At 52.0% G+C, this 16,900-nt stretch overlaps 1 protein-coding gene and 2 long non-coding RNA genes across 3 annotated transcripts; 2 read left to right on the forward strand and 1 right to left on the reverse strand.

Annotated features, from left to right (window-relative positions):
- Positions 1-10: 10 nt before the first annotated feature.
- Positions 11-13,374, forward strand: LOC138764757 (uncharacterized). The gene is made up of 3 exons (XR_011358299.1): positions 11-179; positions 1,609-1,966; positions 12,113-13,374. It is a non-coding gene; the product is annotated as an uncharacterized lncRNA (long non-coding RNA).
- LOC138764745 (zinc finger protein 229-like) lies at positions 2,069-3,810 on the forward strand. Its single transcript, XM_069940993.1, has one exon. It carries the CDS (start codon positions 2,179-2,181, stop codon positions 3,307-3,309), a length of 1,131 nt encoding a protein of 376 aa, XP_069797094.1. The 5' UTR covers positions 2,069-2,178; the 3' UTR covers positions 3,310-3,810.
- LOC138764756 (uncharacterized) lies at positions 10,554-16,325 on the reverse strand. Its single transcript, XR_011358298.1, has 3 exons — positions 15,714-16,325; positions 13,096-13,183; positions 10,554-11,504 (listed from the first exon to the last, which is right to left on the reverse strand). It is a non-coding gene; the product is annotated as an uncharacterized lncRNA (long non-coding RNA).
- Positions 16,326-16,900: the final 575 nt, after the last annotated feature.

Below are 16,900 nucleotides of genomic sequence, written 5' to 3' on the forward strand. Positions count from 1 at the left end.
TCTGAGGTGCCACTGCTGCAATCGGTGGGGAGAAGTGTGAGGTCGCCGCTGCAGGAGGAGAGAGATCGCTGCCATGGGACCCAGGGGGAGCCACTGCTGCGAATGCCGTGAACCGGAGCAGCATGTTGTGGCAGCAAACCCCCCCCCCCCACCCTCGGGGGGCATTGGCGACTGATAAGGTGTTGTGAGTGAGGAAACAGGTTTAGTAGGTCTCAAAGGCAAGGACTCTGAACAGATTTGGTAGAGAAAGATTTTATTTACAGAAGGCAAGGGTATGAAATGGAAACTAACGCAACACACACACTTTACAGCAGCGTGGGAAAGAAATAGTGGACAATTAATAACAAACGTGGGGAAAATAGCATGGGAACAAAATACATATACACACACATACAATGAACTGGTACAAGGAAAAATCACTCCGATGCCCCACCACCCCTCGACTCAGTGCAGGCACGGCTCTATGCTACAGGGGACACGAATTAAATGCTTCCAATCCTTTTTAACGGTGCACATCTTACCAACAGTTTCTCTAGCATCCTTTTACATTTCTAGGCCTGGAGTGAGCAGTGTGGTCCCATGCTGGCAAAGAGAGAGAACAAAGAACACATGGCTCCTTTGTTGTGCTGGAGGTTCCAGCCCAGGTCATTAGCAGGGTCACTCGCTCAGTGCCAGGAGGGTTAATCCAATTTCAACAGCCAGTGATCCAAAGCCAAGTACAGGTAGGCTGGAGAGTCCAGTCCAGGTAATTTACATTTGACCAACAGCAAGGTATGCACTAATGGATGGGACGGAACAAAACCTTAATTGGCAGCTGTTGTGTCCACCGACTAGGTAGGGGGCAGTGCTGTCACATGATAGCCACAACCCTTCCCAATATACGGCAGGAGGTAGCAACTGACAGGAGGGGTGCTAATGACAGCCATTGTGGGGGGAGGAGACTAACGCCCGATAGTTCCCATGAGTGTGTGATGCGTCACTTATCGCGGGGGAGGAATCCCCCTTAAATTGCTGGGTTAGTGATTTAACAGGTAAGTTAGTCTTCCATTTGAAAGGTGCATCCAGCACCCTAGACCCAGTAATCGCACCCAGGTCCCAGGAGGGTTACCCGGGTAGTGCAATTTGAAAGGGACTAATGGAAAGGTCGTGGGGATGCAGCGTCCATGTGTGCTCTTGCGGTTCATTGGACAGAGCAGTTTCTGGGCCATAGAGGATTCTGGGTGATAATGTAGCGATCCATGTCTGAAACAAAAGCAACCATGAGCGTTTGGCACGTAATTATTCCTGCATTCTCTCTCAGATCATCATGTGTTTACGAAAACGTTGTTACCATAAGTATCCCCCATATAACACTAAATCCTGCACTCATAATAAGTCCCTTGCTCTCCAGAGTATGTTACTTCTCCTTTCCATCAAAACATATCTCGATTGTTTCTCTGTGCTAAAATTCACCCACCATGAGTGTATTTGTCTGTGATGATCCCCCTAAAATCAAGACACTTCCACAGTTTGTCATGTTGCTGGCCCTGCCTCCAGGGTGTATCAAACTGAAACATTGGCTGCAGAGAATGTAATTTTCCCTCTCACTTCACCATCTTCTCTTCACAGGGTTAAGAAAGTGGTGCGTTTCCAGGCAGGAAGCTACAGACAACAGCACATGGTTGTCTGGCACAGTGCTTGGGACCATAGTATTAGCCAGATTTATCAGTGGATTACAAGTGCGAGGATCATCACATGGAGAAAATGGTGTGTTTCCAAGTGAAAATTTCAGTAAACGCCACATTCTAGTCAGACACTTTCACTGGATTCCTCAGGACCAGCTTTTTTGATGGATTAGAAGCCTGGGAATCACCACATGGAGAAACCCTGCACCCATTCAGTGTGTGAACTGAACTTCAGCCGATCGGCCGACATGGAGGGACAAGTGACCAGTGATACAACACTCCAAAGTGAAGCATGTGGTGAGGTGTGTCTTTCTGTAGACTTACTGGAAACACATCCCTGCTCTCACACTGAGGAGAGACCGTTCCCCTGTTCCGAGTGTGGGGAGAACACCAGTGTGTCCCCTCTAGGGGGAGCCCATTCCCCTGCTCTGACTGTAGGAAGAGCTTTCAAACCTCCAAGGACCTGGAGAAGCACTGGTGTGTTCCCCCTGGGGAGAGTCCATTCACCTGCCGCATGTGTGGGAAGGGGTTCGCCCAGTCCTCCAGCCTCATGCAGCATCAGAACATTCACTCCGGGGAGAGGGCCTTTAAATGCTCTATATGCAGGAAGGGATTCTCTCGATCCTCACACCTGTTACAACACCAGAGAATTCACACGGGGGAGAGAGCCTTTAAATGCTCCCTATGTGGGAAAAGGTTCTCTCGATCCTCACACCTGCTGAGGCACTGGAGAGTTCACACCGGGGATAGACCGTTCACCTGCTCCGTGTGCGGGAAGGGGTTCTCTCAGTCTTCCGCTCTGCTGAGGCACCAAAGAGTTCACAACGTAGAGAAACCATTCTCTTGTGGAAAGGGACTCCCCCAATCCACCTCTCTGCAGGGTCACCGGAGAATTCACACTGGGGAGAAAACATTTACTTGCTCTCTATGTGGGAAGGGATTCACTCGGCCCTCCATTCTGCAGGCACACCAACGGGTTCACACCGGGGAGAAACCGTTCACTTGCTCCCTGTGTGGGATCGGATTTACTCAGTCCTCCTACCTGCTGAGGCACTATTCCGTTCACACCGGGGAGAAACCATTCACCTGCTCTCTTTGCAGGAAGGGGTTTTCTCGGCAATCTGGCCTGCGGGTACACCAGCGGGTTCATTCCAGGGAGAAACCGTTCACCTGCTGCCTGTGCGGGAAAGGGTTCTCTCAGCCCGCTGGCCTGCAGGCACACCAGTGGGTTCACACTCAAGAGAAACCATTCACCTGCTCCCTGTGTGGGATCGGATTCACTCAGTCCACCTACCTGCTGAGGCATTATTCCATTCACACCGGGGAGAAACCATTTACCTGCTCTCTGTGCGGGAAGGGGTTCTCTCGACAATCTGGCCTGCAGGCACATCAGCGAATTCACACTGGAGAGAAACCATTCACCTGTTCTCTGTGCGGGAAGGGGTTCTCTCAGCCCTCTGGCCTGCAAGCACACCAGCGGGTTCATACTGGGGAGAAACCGTTCACCTGCTCCGTGTGTGGGATCAGCTTCAGTCAGTCCTTCAACCTGCTGAGGCACCAAAGAGTTCACACCAGGGAGAAACCGTTCACTCGCAGCAAGTGCGGAAAGGGATTTGCCGATTCCTCTCTGCAGGCCCACCAGTGAATTTGCACTGGAGCGAGAACATTCTCCTGCTCCTTGACGAGGAAGGAGTTCACTCAGCACTCTGGTCTGTGGGGACACTAGTGAATTCATATGGAGAGAGAGATTCAAGATGGACCGTCAGCATCTTTCTGGTAAATGCATCACACACTAAATGGCATGTGTAAAAGGTTATGAGGGAGGGAGGAAGGTTAAGGGAGATGTTCAGGGTAAATATTTTACCCAGAGAGCGGTGAGCACCTGGAATAGGCTACCAGGTATACTTGGTTCTTGACAGATCCATGAATATGCAGGGAGGTCAATCATGTGAAGGCAGCAGTTTTAGTTTAACTTGAGCATCCTGTTCAGTACAGACACGTGGCCACTGGTTTAAGGATTGTTCTGTTGATGGGGATTGTTCTGTTGATGGGGGTTTTCCTTGTAGCCTGAACTCCTCCCCATCTCGCTTTCCCCATCTCGCTTTCCCCATCTCGCTTTCCCCATCTCGCTTTCCCCATCTCGCTTTCCCCATCTCGCTTTCCCCATCTCGCTTTCCCCATCTCGCTTTCCCCATCTCGCTTTCCCCATCTCGCTTTCCCCATCTCGCTTTCCCCATCTCGCTTTCCCCATCTCGCTTTCCCCATCTCGCTTTCCCCATCTCGCTTTCCCCATCTCGCTTTCCCCATCTCGCTTTCCCCATCTCGCTTTCCCCATCTCGCTTTCCCCATCTCGCTTTCCCCATCTCGCTTTCCCCATCTCGCTTTCCCCATCTCGCTTTCCCCATCTCGCTTTCCCCATCTCGCTTTCCCCATCTCGCTTTCCCCATCTCGCTTTCCCCATCTCGCTTTCCCCATCTCGCTTTCCCCATCTCGCTTTCCCCATCTCGCTTTCCCCATCTCGCTTTCCCCATCTCGCTTTCCCCATCTCGCTTTCCCCATCTCGCTTTCCCCATCTCGCTTTCCCCATCTCGCTTTCCCCATCTCGCTTTCCCCATCTCGCTTTCCCCATCTCGCTTTCCCCATCTCGCTTTCCCCATCTCGCTTTCCCCATCTCGCTTTCCCCATCTCGCTTTCCCCATCTCGCTTTCCCCATCTCGCTTTCCCCATCTCGCTTTCCCCATCTCGCTTTCCCCATCTCGCTTTCCCCATCTCGCTTTCCCCATCTCGCTTTCCCCATCTCGCTTTCCCCATCTCGCTTTCCCCATCTCGCTTTCCCCATCTCGCTTTCCCCATCTCGCTTTCCCCATCTCGCTTTCCCCATCTCGCTTTCCCCATCTCGCTTTCCCCATCTCGCTTTCCCCATCTCGCTTTCCCCATCTCGCTTTCCCCATCTCGCTTTCCCCATCTCGCTTTCCCCATCTCGCTTTCCCCATCTCGCTTTCCCCATCTCGCTTTCCCCATCTCGCTTTCCCCATCTCGCTTTCCCCATCTCGCTTTCCCCATCTCGCTTTCCCCATCTCGCTTTCCCCATCTCGCTTTCCCCATCTCGCTTTCCCCATCTCGCTTTCCCCATCTCGCTTTCCCCATCTCGCTTTCCCCATCTCGCTTTCCCCATCTCGCTTTCCCCATCTCGCTTTCCCCATCTCGCTTTCCCCATCTCGCTTTCCCCATCTCGCTTTCCCCATCTCGCTTTCCCCATCTCGCTTTCCCCATCTCGCTTTCCCCATCTCGCTTTCCCCATCTCGCTTTCCCCATCTCGCTTTCCCCATCTCGCTTTCCCCATCTCGCTTTCCCCATCTCGCTTTCCCCATCTCGCTTTCCCCATCTCGCTTTCCCCATCTCGCTTTCCCCATCTCGCTTTCCCCATCTCGCTTTCCCCATCTCGCTTTCCCCATCTCGCTTTCCCCATCTCGCTTTCCCCATCTCGCTTTCCCCATCTCGCTTTCCCCATCTCGCTTTCCCCATCTCGCTTTCCCCATCTCGCTTTCCCCATCTCGCTTTCCCCATCTCGCTTTCCCCATCTCGCTTTCCCCATCTCGCTTTCCCCATCTCGCTTTCCCCATCTCGCTTTCCCCATCTCGCTTTCCCCATCTCGCTTTCCCCATCTCGCTTTCCCCATCTCGCTTTCCCCATCTCGCTTTCCCCATCTCGCTTTCCCCATCTCGCTTTCCCCATCTCGCTTTCCCCATCTCGCTTTCCCCATCTCGCTTTCCCCATCTCGCTTTCCCCATCTCGCTTTCCCCATCTCGCTTTCCCCATCTCGCTTTCCCCATCTCGCTTTCCCCATCTCGCTTTCCCCATCTCGCTTTCCCCATCTCGCTTTCCCCATCTCGCTTTCCCCATCTCGCTTTCCCCATCTCGCTTTCCCCATCTCGCTTTCCCCATCTCGCTTTCCCCATCTCGCTTTCCCCATCTCGCTTTCCCCATCTCGCTTTCCCCATCTCGCTTTCCCCATCTCGCTTTCCCCATCTCGCTTTCCCCATCTCGCTTTCCCCATCTCGCTTTCCCCATCTCGCTTTCCCCATCTCGCTTTCCCCATCTCGCTTTCCCCATCTCGCTTTCCCCATCTCGCTTTCCCCATCTCGCTTTCCCCATCTCGCTTTCCCCATCTCGCTTTCCCCATCTCGCTTTCCCCATCTCGCTTTCCCCATCTCGCTTTCCCCATCTCGCTTTCCCCATCTCGCTTTCCCCATCTCGCTTTCCCCATCTCGCTTTCCCCATCTCGCTTTCCCCATCTCGCTTTCCCCATCTCGCTTTCCCCATCTCGCTTTCCCCATCTCGCTTTCCCCATCTCGCTTTCCCCATCTCGCTTTCCCCATCTCGCTTTCCCCATCTCGCTTTCCCCATCTCGCTTTCCCCATCTCGCTTTCCCCATCTCGCTTTCCCCATCTCGCTTTCCCCATCTCGCTTTCCCCATCTCGCTTTCCCCATCTCGCTTTCCCCATCTCGCTTTCCCCATCTCGCTTTCCCCATCTCGCTTTCCCCATCTCGCTTTCCCCATCTCGCTTTCCCCATCTCGCTTTCCCCATCTCGCTTTCCCCATCTCGCTTTCCCCATCTCGCTTTCCCCATCTCGCTTTCCCCATCTCGCTTTCCCCATCTCGCTTTCCCCATCTCGCTTTCCCCATCTCGCTTTCCCCATCTCGCTTTCCCCATCTCGCTTTCCCCATCTCGCTTTCCCCATCTCGCTTTCCCCATCTCGCTTTCCCCATCTCGCTTTCCCCATCTCGCTTTCCCCATCTCGCTTTCCCCATCTCGCTTTCCCCATCTCGCTTTCCCCATCTCGCTTTCCCCATCTCGCTTTCCCCATCTCGCTTTCCCCATCTCGCTTTCCCCATCTCGCTTTCCCCATCTCGCTTTCCCCATCTCGCTTTCCCCATCTCGCTTTCCCCATCTCGCTTTCCCCATCTCGCTTTCCCCATCTCGCTTTCCCCATCTCGCTTTCCCCATCTCGCTTTCCCCATCTCGCTTTCCCCATCTCGCTTTCCCCATCTCGCTTTCCCCATCTCGCTTTCCCCATCTCGCTTTCCCCATCTCGCTTTCCCCATCTCGCTTTCCCCATCTCGCTTTCCCCATCTCGCTTTCCCCATCTCGCTTTCCCCATCTCGCTTTCCCCATCTCGCTTTCCCCATCTCGCTTTCCCCATCTCGCTTTCCCCATCTCGCTTTCCCCATCTCGCTTTCCCCATCTCGCTTTCCCCATCTCGCTTTCCCCATCTCGCTTTCCCCATCTCGCTTTCCCCATCTCGCTTTCCCCATCTCGCTTTCCCCATCTCGCTTTCCCCATCTCGCTTTCCCCATCTCGCTTTCCCCATCTCGCTTTCCCCATCTCGCTTTCCCCATCTCGCTTTCCCCATCTCGCTTTCCCCATCTCGCTTTCCCCATCTCGCTTTCCCCATCTCGCTTTCCCCATCTCGCTTTCCCCATCTCGCTTTCCCCATCTCGCTTTCCCCATCTCGCTTTCCCCATCTCGCTTTCCCCATCTCGCTTTCCCCATCTCGCTTTCCCCATCTCGCTTTCCCCATCTCGCTTTCCCCATCTCGCTTTCCCCATCTCGCTTTCCCCATCTCGCTTTCCCCATCTCGCTTTCCCCATCTCGCTTTCCCCATCTCGCTTTCCCCATCTCGCTTTCCCCATCTCGCTTTCCCCATCTCGCTTTCCCCATCTCGCTTTCCCCATCTCGCTTTCCCCATCTCGCTTTCCCCATCTCGCTTTCCCCATCTCGCTTTCCCCATCTCGCTTTCCCCATCTCGCTTTCCCCATCTCGCTTTCCCCATCTCGCTTTCCCCATCTCGCTTTCCCCATCTCGCTTTCCCCATCTCGCTTTCCCCATCTCGCTTTCCCCATCTCGCTTTCCCCATCTCGCTTTCCCCATCTCGCTTTCCCCATCTCGCTTTCCCCATCTCGCTTTCCCCATCTCGCTTTCCCCATCTCGCTTTCCCCATCTCGCTTTCCCCATCTCGCTTTCCCCATCTCGCTTTCCCCATCTCGCTTTCCCCATCTCGCTTTCCCCATCTCGCTTTCCCCATCTCGCTTTCCCCATCTCGCTTTCCCCATCTCGCTTTCCCCATCTCGCTTTCCCCATCTCGCTTTCCCCATCTCGCTTTCCCCATCTCGCTTTCCCCATCTCGCTTTCCCCATCTCGCTTTCCCCATCTCGCTTTCCCCATCTCGCTTTCCCCATCTCGCTTTCCCCATCTCGCTTTCCCCATCTCGCTTTCCCCATCTCGCTTTCCCCATCTCGCTTTCCCCATCTCGCTTTCCCCATCTCGCTTTCCCCATCTCGCTTTCCCCATCTCGCTTTCCCCATCTCGCTTTCCCCATCTCGCTTTCCCCATCTCGCTTTCCCCATCTCGCTTTCCCCATCTCGCTTTCCCCATCTCGCTTTCCCCATCTCGCTTTCCCCATCTCGCTTTCCCCATCTCGCTTTCCCCATCTCGCTTTCCCCATCTCGCTTTCCCCATCTCGCTTTCCCCATCTCGCTTTCCCCATCTCGCTTTCCCCATCTCGCTTTCCCCATCTCGCTTTCCCCATCTCGCTTTCCCCATCTCGCTTTCCCCATCTCGCTTTCCCCATCTCGCTTTCCCCATCTCGCTTTCCCCATCTCGCTTTCCCCATCTCGCTTTCCCCATCTCGCTTTCCCCATCTCGCTTTCCCCATCTCGCTTTCCCCATCTCGCTTTCCCCATCTCGCTTTCCCCATCTCGCTTTCCCCATCTCGCTTTCCCCATCTCGCTTTCCCCATCTCGCTTTCCCCATCTCGCTTTCCCCATCTCGCTTTCCCCATCTCGCTTTCCCCATCTCGCTTTCCCCATCTCGCTTTCCCCATCTCGCTTTCCCCATCTCGCTTTCCCCATCTCGCTTTCCCCATCTCGCTTTCCCCATCTCGCTTTCCCCATCTCGCTTTCCCCATCTCGCTTTCCCCATCTCGCTTTCCCCATCTCGCTTTCCCCATCTCGCTTTCCCCATCTCGCTTTCCCCATCTCGCTTTCCCCATCTCGCTTTCCCCATCTCGCTTTCCCCATCTCGCTTTCCCCATCTCGCTTTCCCCATCTCGCTTTCCCCATCTCGCTTTCCCCATCTCGCTTTCCCCATCTCGCTTTCCCCATCTCGCTTTCCCCATCTCGCTTTCCCCATCTCGCTTTCCCCATCTCGCTTTCCCCATCTCGCTTTCCCCATCTCGCTTTCCCCATCTCGCTTTCCCCATCTCGCTTTCCCCATCTCGCTTTCCCCATCTCGCTTTCCCCATCTCGCTTTCCCCATCTCGCTTTCCCCATCTCGCTTTCCCCATCTCGCTTTCCCCATCTCGCTTTCCCCATCTCGCTTTCCCCATCTCGCTTTCCCCATCTCGCTTTCCCCATCTCGCTTTCCCCATCTCGCTTTCCCCATCTCGCTTTCCCCATCTCGCTTTCCCCATCTCGCTTTCCCCATCTCGCTTTCCCCATCTCGCTTTCCCCATCTCGCTTTCCCCATCTCGCTTTCCCCATCTCGCTTTCCCCATCTCGCTTTCCCCATCTCGCTTTCCCCATCTCGCTTTCCCCATCTCGCTTTCCCCATCTCGCTTTCCCCATCTCGCTTTCCCCATCTCGCTTTCCCCATCTCGCTTTCCCCATCTCGCTTTCCCCATCTCGCTTTCCCCATCTCGCTTTCCCCATCTCGCTTTCCCCATCTCGCTTTCCCCATCTCGCTTTCCCCATCTCGCTTTCCCCATCTCGCTTTCCCCATCTCGCTTTCCCCATCTCGCTTTCCCCATCTCGCTTTCCCCATCTCGCTTTCCCCATCTCGCTTTCCCCATCTCGCTTTCCCCATCTCGCTTTCCCCATCTCGCTTTCCCCATCTCGCTTTCCCCATCTCGCTTTCCCCATCTCGCTTTCCCCATCTCGCTTTCCCCATCTCGCTTTCCCCATCTCGCTTTCCCCATCTCGCTTTCCCCATCTCGCTTTCCCCATCTCGCTTTCCCCATCTCGCTTTCCCCATCTCGCTTTCCCCATCTCGCTTTCCCCATCTCGCTTTCCCCATCTCGCTTTCCCCATCTCGCTTTCCCCATCTCGCTTTCCCCATCTCGCTTTCCCCATCTCGCTTTCCCCATCTCGCTTTCCCCATCTCGCTTTCCCCATCTCGCTTTCCCCATCTCGCTTTCCCCATCTCGCTTTCCCCATCTCGCTTTCCCCATCTCGCTTTCCCCATCTCGCTTTCCCCATCTCGCTTTCCCCATCTCGCTTTCCCCATCTCGCTTTCCCCATCTCGCTTTCCCCATCTCGCTTTCCCCATCTCGCTTTCCCCATCTCGCTTTCCCCATCTCGCTTTCCCCATCTCGCTTTCCCCATCTCGCTTTCCCCATCTCGCTTTCCCCATCTCGCTTTCCCCATCTCGCTTTCCCCATCTCGCTTTCCCCATCTCGCTTTCCCCATCTCGCTTTCCCCATCTCGCTTTCCCCATCTCGCTTTCCCCATCTCGCTTTCCCCATCTCGCTTTCCCCATCTCGCTTTCCCCATCTCGCTTTCCCCATCTCGCTTTCCCCATCTCGCTTTCCCCATCTCGCTTTCCCCATCTCGCTTTCCCCATCTCGCTTTCCCCATCTCGCTTTCCCCATCTCGCTTTCCCCATCTCGCTTTCCCCATCTCGCTTTCCCCATCTCGCTTTCCCCATCTCGCTTTCCACACTATTATTTGCAATGTGTCACTAGGTTTGGAGAAACCACCCCCGCCATGGACCTCCTCCTGTTCCAAACCATACATAATCCTTAGTAATGTTATTATTTGTAATTGCAATTCCTGTATATTACTGAATGTAATGACAATACAGGTAGTAGTGAGATAAACAACTAACAAAATTAAAATTACACCTTTAATTACAATATCATACACTGCAGCAACTAAAACAACACACGTGCAGACAAAACCATGCAATTCAAACATCATTGTAATTGGGTAATAACAACAGCTCTGACGGGAGCGCATTAGAAGGTTGAAAAAGTAAATTAGTATAGAATTTTAGCCTTGTAGGTATATTGATACGAGTATGCTGGGCTTATGAAAGTTTTTTTTAAAAAGACATTCAGGACGGCAAGAGGCCATTTCGGCCCACAAGCCTGTGCCATCCAATTACATCCAATTAACCTGCACCCCCCACCCTGTATGTTTCAAAGCGTAAGGAAACCGGAGCCCATGGGGAAAACCCATGCAGACACAGGGAGAACATACAAACTCCTTAAAGACAGCACGGGATTCGAATCCTGGTCCCAATTACTGGCACAATAAAGGCATTGTGCTGACCCTACGCCCCATTTTTGTTGTCAAAAGAACAGGGATATTTGTGTAAAAAAATAAAATAAATTTCTGCTGAAATACTGCACAAAAATTTTATGAACATTCATTTTGATATTACCCCCTCTGATGGTGTCTCCTGGTGCAGTCTGCACCCCCACCCCATCCCCTTAGTGATGCCAGTGTTTATTTGGTCTTTTTCCCTCTTTCCTTGCTGTCCTGAGTGTGGTGTTCCTGCCATCTATTCCTTTCCGTGAATGCTGCCTGACCTGCTGAGTTGTTCCAGCATTGGTTGCTGCTGAGGTGACTGTGGTGGTGACCTCTGACTTGGTGCCTGTGTGGCTGGGCTTTCGTGACGAGATCATAAACCAGCCAAGAGACGTCAGCGTCGTTAACTGGTGGAGAAGACTTAGCTGTGCAAGTTCCCTTTGGTGTTTGCAGTTGAGCAACACTGAAACTCAACTCTGCAACCTCTGGATTTTCAGGTGATTTGCGTGTGCAGATCCTGGGATCTAGTGCTGGAAAAACGTAGAAGGTCACAAAATGCAAAGTCAGAATGCAAAATGATGACATTTTGGGCCTGAGCCCTTCCCCAGGAGTGTCAAAAAAATAAAAGGACGGGAATTTGTGAGGGTGCCGATGAGGAGCAGGGCTCCTGAAGGACCCAGAGTGCTGACAGCTTCCTTATCATGACTGGAATTTGCAACAGGGGTCAAGGAAGGTGACCAGGATGTGTCAAGCTCAGGTTCTTGTAAATGTCCCTTGGTGTTGTACCATAGGGTCACAAGAAGGGTGGGGGTTTTAATAGGCTGTCATAAATCTAGAGGGGAAAGATAAATTACCCATCATTATGGCAATTGGAACAAGGGGGACTGCCTTACTTCTATAGGGCACAGGGTAAGGCCACTGTTAGTGCACTGTGTCTCCACTTGGAGGGGACATTTTAGGTCTCTCCCTGGCAAGAGACACCTGAAGCCCCTTTTTCTCATAAACATGATCTTACAGCTTCACTCGTGCTACTGCATCCAGAGTGTCCGAGACCGCTGGTAAACTGACTCTTCCCCAAAAGGATAATTGTCTCTTTGGTTAACATTAATTCATGTCTTTCCATTGTTTCCTGATCTAGGGTGGAAGCTGTTCCCCAGAATCAATCATAAAAGGACAGAGATTCCCTCAACCTTCATAGATTCCGTGGGCCCATCCTGGAGTTGGTGGGTGAGGATCAGCAAGTTTCGTGACAGTCATTAGGTGAAAAGGTTTGTCATGGAGAATGGGGTGCATTGGGGGTTTGATCCTCCAATCTGCCCGTGTTACTGTGGGCATTCCCTACTCCAATGTCCTGGCTGTTCATAGGGAAAAGCAAGATCCCCGCTGAGGCAGGAGTGCAGACCATTGCCATTGTTGTGTGCCCCTGCTTGTTCTCTCATTGGCCGAGCAGCCACAGGGAATCTGAGGGAATCTCCCAGGCCCCAAGAACTGAGGACACCTCGCCCCAGGCCCCTGAAACTCAGGACACCCCATCCACCTCCCCGGCCCGAAAACATGGGACACCCTGTAGATTTACATTACGTAAAGTTAATAGAACACACTCACCTGGTCTTCAGTATAAAATTTTTAAAACTGCCACCTGCCCCATTCTGCAGGCAGTTGAGAGCTGCATAGGGCCATCAATGGACCATGTGGAGGTGCGGTGGCAGATGCATCTCTGCCTCCCTGCTCCTCCCGGGTCTGCAGCAAAGACAGCATCTGCAGTCACACCGCCATCCTGAGATGTTCACTGGTGCAGACTTGACTGTTTAACCATGTAGCAGACGTCACCAGGGATTTTATCTGAAGGCTGCATCTGGACATTGGAGTCAGGTGACTCAGGCAGTTGGATTTGAAAAGCTCAGATCAACAGGAAGCTGATCGAGCTATAGAGAACAAGTGATTCAGGTGACTTGTATTAATTCACTTCAACTCAGCAGTCTGGAGAGGGAACTATCGACCGGAGTTCCCCACTATACATGCAGCAGTGAGTAGGAGATTCACAACTAACTAGTTTTTTTCTACACTGGTGACCCCAACGTGATCTGCCATTTCATCAGACAGGTACAGTTATCTTCTCACCTGTGTAGACAGTTTTTAGCAGGTGGGCTGATGCTATACCTATTCATGATATGTCGGCCAAGACAGTAGCCAAAGTTTTGGTCCAGCACTGGAAAACACATTACAGAACACCATTTACGATCACAACAGACGAGGGGGGTGGGGGGTTTGACAATTTGAATCCCATCTGTTTTATACACACACACACACACACACACACACGTGATTTTATATCTTCCCTTTTCTTAATTGTACTGTATTTATTGTAAAAAAGATTGAAAAAGAAAGAATTTTAAAATTCCTGTGCGTTAACATCTCTGAAGGTCTGCCCTCAGGGCTCCATGCCAATGCAATCACAAAGAAGGCTCACCAGCGGCTACACTTCGTGAGGAGTTTGAGGAGATTTGTAAAGGTCTTTGGTGACATACCCAATGTCTACATATGGACACTGGAGAGCATTCTGACTGGTTGTATCACTGCCTGGTACAGAAGTGCCAATACACAGGACAGGTAAAGATTACAGAGAGTTGTGAACACAACCAACACCTTCATGGGCATTGGACATCACTCCATCAAGGACATCTACAAGAGGTGGTGTCTTAACAAAGCAGCCTCTCTTCTCAAGTACCCTCTCTACCCAGGCCATGCCCTCTTCACACTGCCGCCATCAGGAAGGAGGTACAAGAGCCTGAAGACAAATAACTAGTGGAACAAAAACAGCTTCTTCCCCTCTGCCATCAGATTTCTGAATGAAAATGAATCAGAAATCCCCTTTATACTTGTATCCCAATAAATTGGCTGTTCAGTGTCCTGGATAGGAATGGGGTCTAGCCTTTCACACTTGACACTCCCAACCAGGACACTGAACACTTTCACACTTGCAATGGTCAGCCCAGCAACAGACCATAGGATGGAATGAACACCTCCCCACACAGTCTTTCCCTGAAGCAAACTCAACAGTGGGCTTGCAGAGAGGAAGAATTGGTGAATCCCTCTCCACAATTGCTAAGAGAGAATGGTTTCTCCCCAGAGTGAACTCTCTGGTGCCTCCGCAGATGTGGAGAACCCCTTCCAGAACCCCTTCCCACACAGGGAGCAGGTGAATGGTTTCTCCTCAGTGTGAACCCGCTGGTGTACTTGCAGGTGGGAGGAGTGAGTGAATCTGATCCCACACAGGGAGCAGGTGAATGGTTTCTCTCCAGTGTGAACTCACTGATGTAGCAGGTTCGAGATTTGAGAGAACCCCTTCCCGCAAATGGAGCAGGTGAATGGTCTCTCTTCGGTGTGAATTCTCTGGTGTAGCAGGTGTGTGGATCGAGAGAATCCCTTCCCTCATGCACAGCATTTAAAGGCTTTCTCTCTGGATCGAATGTTCTGGTGTTGCAGAAGGATGGAGGGCTGGGTTAACCCCTTCCCACACACGCAGCAGGCAGGTGAACGGACTCTCCCCAAGGGGAACACACCCAAATTCCATGGAATCCAGTCTGTGTGTCAGACCACAACGTCATATTTTCTGAAGCTGTCCTACCTGGAAACACCACTTTCAAAACCCTGTGAAGAAAAGATGGTGGAGCGAGAGGGAGCAAGACATTCTCTGCAGCCAATGTTCCAGGAAGACACACCCTGGAGACATGGCTAGCAACAGAACCAACCATGGATGTGGCCTGAACTGTGAGGAGGATCATTATGGAGGGTGAAATTTAACACAGAAACATGTGATATGTTCTAAAAAGAGGCAACAAGGCAAGGCACATTTTATGAACCCAAAGATGTACTATTAAATGGAGTCTAGTTCTATGAACATTTTAGTCATGGCAGATGACCTCATTATTACCCAGAATCCTTCACAGTCAAGAATCTGCTCTGTCCAAAGAGCCACAATAGCACACACATAAACCGTATCTCCACATCAACTATCCATTCTGACATCAAAAGGAGTTTGCTGATCTGTTTTGAGGGGATGATGGTGTTAAATGCCGAACTGTAGTTGATAAAGAGCATCCTGATGTGTGCATCTTTGCTGTCCAGGTGTTCAAGAGCTTTGTGTAGACCCGGTGAGATGGCACCCACTATAGACCTGATATTACAATAGGCGAAATGGAATGTATCCATGTCAATGTTCAGACAGGAGCTGATATACTTCATCATCAGCCTTTCAAAATATTTAATCACTGTTGATGTAAGTGCTACTGGTCGATAGTGATTAAGACAGGTTACTGCACTCTTCTTGGGCACCGTATGATTGACGCCTGTTTGAAATAGGTGGGTACCTCACAACAGCGCATGAGGATCCCCCAGCAGCAATGGTCGGGGGGGGGGGGGGTGGCGATGGATGGCAAAGACGATGCTGGTGGCAGGAATCAGACACATCCAAGAGATGAGCGATACAAGATAATGGGGAGGACACGGGCAAGGTATGGGTAGAGTACACACACCTGGATATTGGAAACTTCGTCTACAAAGTGGAGTCTCTTTTCCCTCTGTCTCCTTTTCCCCAGCTCTGCTTCCACACAGCCAACCACCCTCCCCCCCCCCCCGCCACCCCAATCAATACTCACATTTTCCCACCTATCCTTTATTCCATTTCCAATTAACACCTTTGTCCAACTACATAAAGTGATCACGATGAATTTACTCACCAGAGGAAAACGTTCCACAAAATATTCAAAATAGCAACGTCCCCCTGGAGTTAAACAAGAAAACCTGCAGATGCTGGGGTTGAGGGCACTTCACCAAAGTGCTGGAGAAACTCAGCAAGTCAAGCAACATCTCCAGGAAGCTGAACCACGTTACGGGCCTGAGCCCTTCCGTCACGAATCCACACAAACAGGGAAAGGCCTGAATAAAAAGGCGGTGGGGAGGAGCACAGGATTAAACGTCAGGGGTAATAGGTGGATCCACGTGGAAGGGGAGAAGAGAAAGAAGCTGAGAAGTGATGGGGCGAGGACAGAGGGACTAAGGAGGGTAGAGATCTGACAGGAGACGGGAGGGAAGGGGCTGGGGAGTTGGAGGGAAGGAGATGGAGAAGGAGGAGGGAAAGAGAGAGAACGTTCCGGGACGTCGGTTCCCTTCAATCCCTCTGGATGCTGCGTGAGTTTCTCCGGCGCTTCCGTGTATTCGCTTCAGGTTCAAGCGGCTGCAGCTGCTTGTGTTTCTCTGATTGACACCCGCCCGCACACTATTGCCCTGCTGCATCGGTCAATTTGCTCAAAGGACGGGGCTAACGGCAAGAGGCGGCACCTATTGGCCGCTGTTGAGTGACGTCATTTCCTGATGGGCAACGCACATCAATGAGTTTGAGAGAGAACAGAATCCGTAACACCGCGCACAGCAAGAGCGATGTCAGTGTTTCTACCCAGAATGCAACGAGTGCCAGAAACTGCTCAATCTAGCCTCATTCCCATTCCCCATCTTCCACCAATGCCCAACTTCGGAAACCTGTCACTCTCTCGGACCCGCCTCCAGACTAATCTCCACCACGTGCCCTATTCACCCCCGTCGTATTCGGTAAAGGAAACAGTCAATCATGCTCCCTCAGGGGAAGCGCTTCTTTTGCTCAGTAAATACACGGAAAGGCCGAAGGATCTCAGCAGGTCCTGCAGCGTCCACAGAAGGTAAAGGAGAGGGAAGGGGAGGACTGGTGGAGGAAGGGGTTGGTTGTGTGGAAGCAGAACTGAGGGAACAGGGGAGAGAGATGGAGGAAAGGGGACATGGAGGGGGGAAGGGTGGGTAACAGAAGTTGCTGTTAATGAAACACTGAAGTCTGCTGACCTTGTGATTGTAAAAACACAGAAATGCTGCAGGAACTCAACTGGAAGGTGCCTTT

Source organism: Narcine bancroftii, chromosome 5 (genome assembly GCF_036971445.1).
Source record: "Narcine bancroftii isolate sNarBan1 chromosome 5, sNarBan1.hap1, whole genome shotgun sequence".
Lineage (NCBI taxonomy): Eukaryota > Metazoa > Chordata > Chondrichthyes > Torpediniformes > Narcinidae > Narcine > Narcine bancroftii.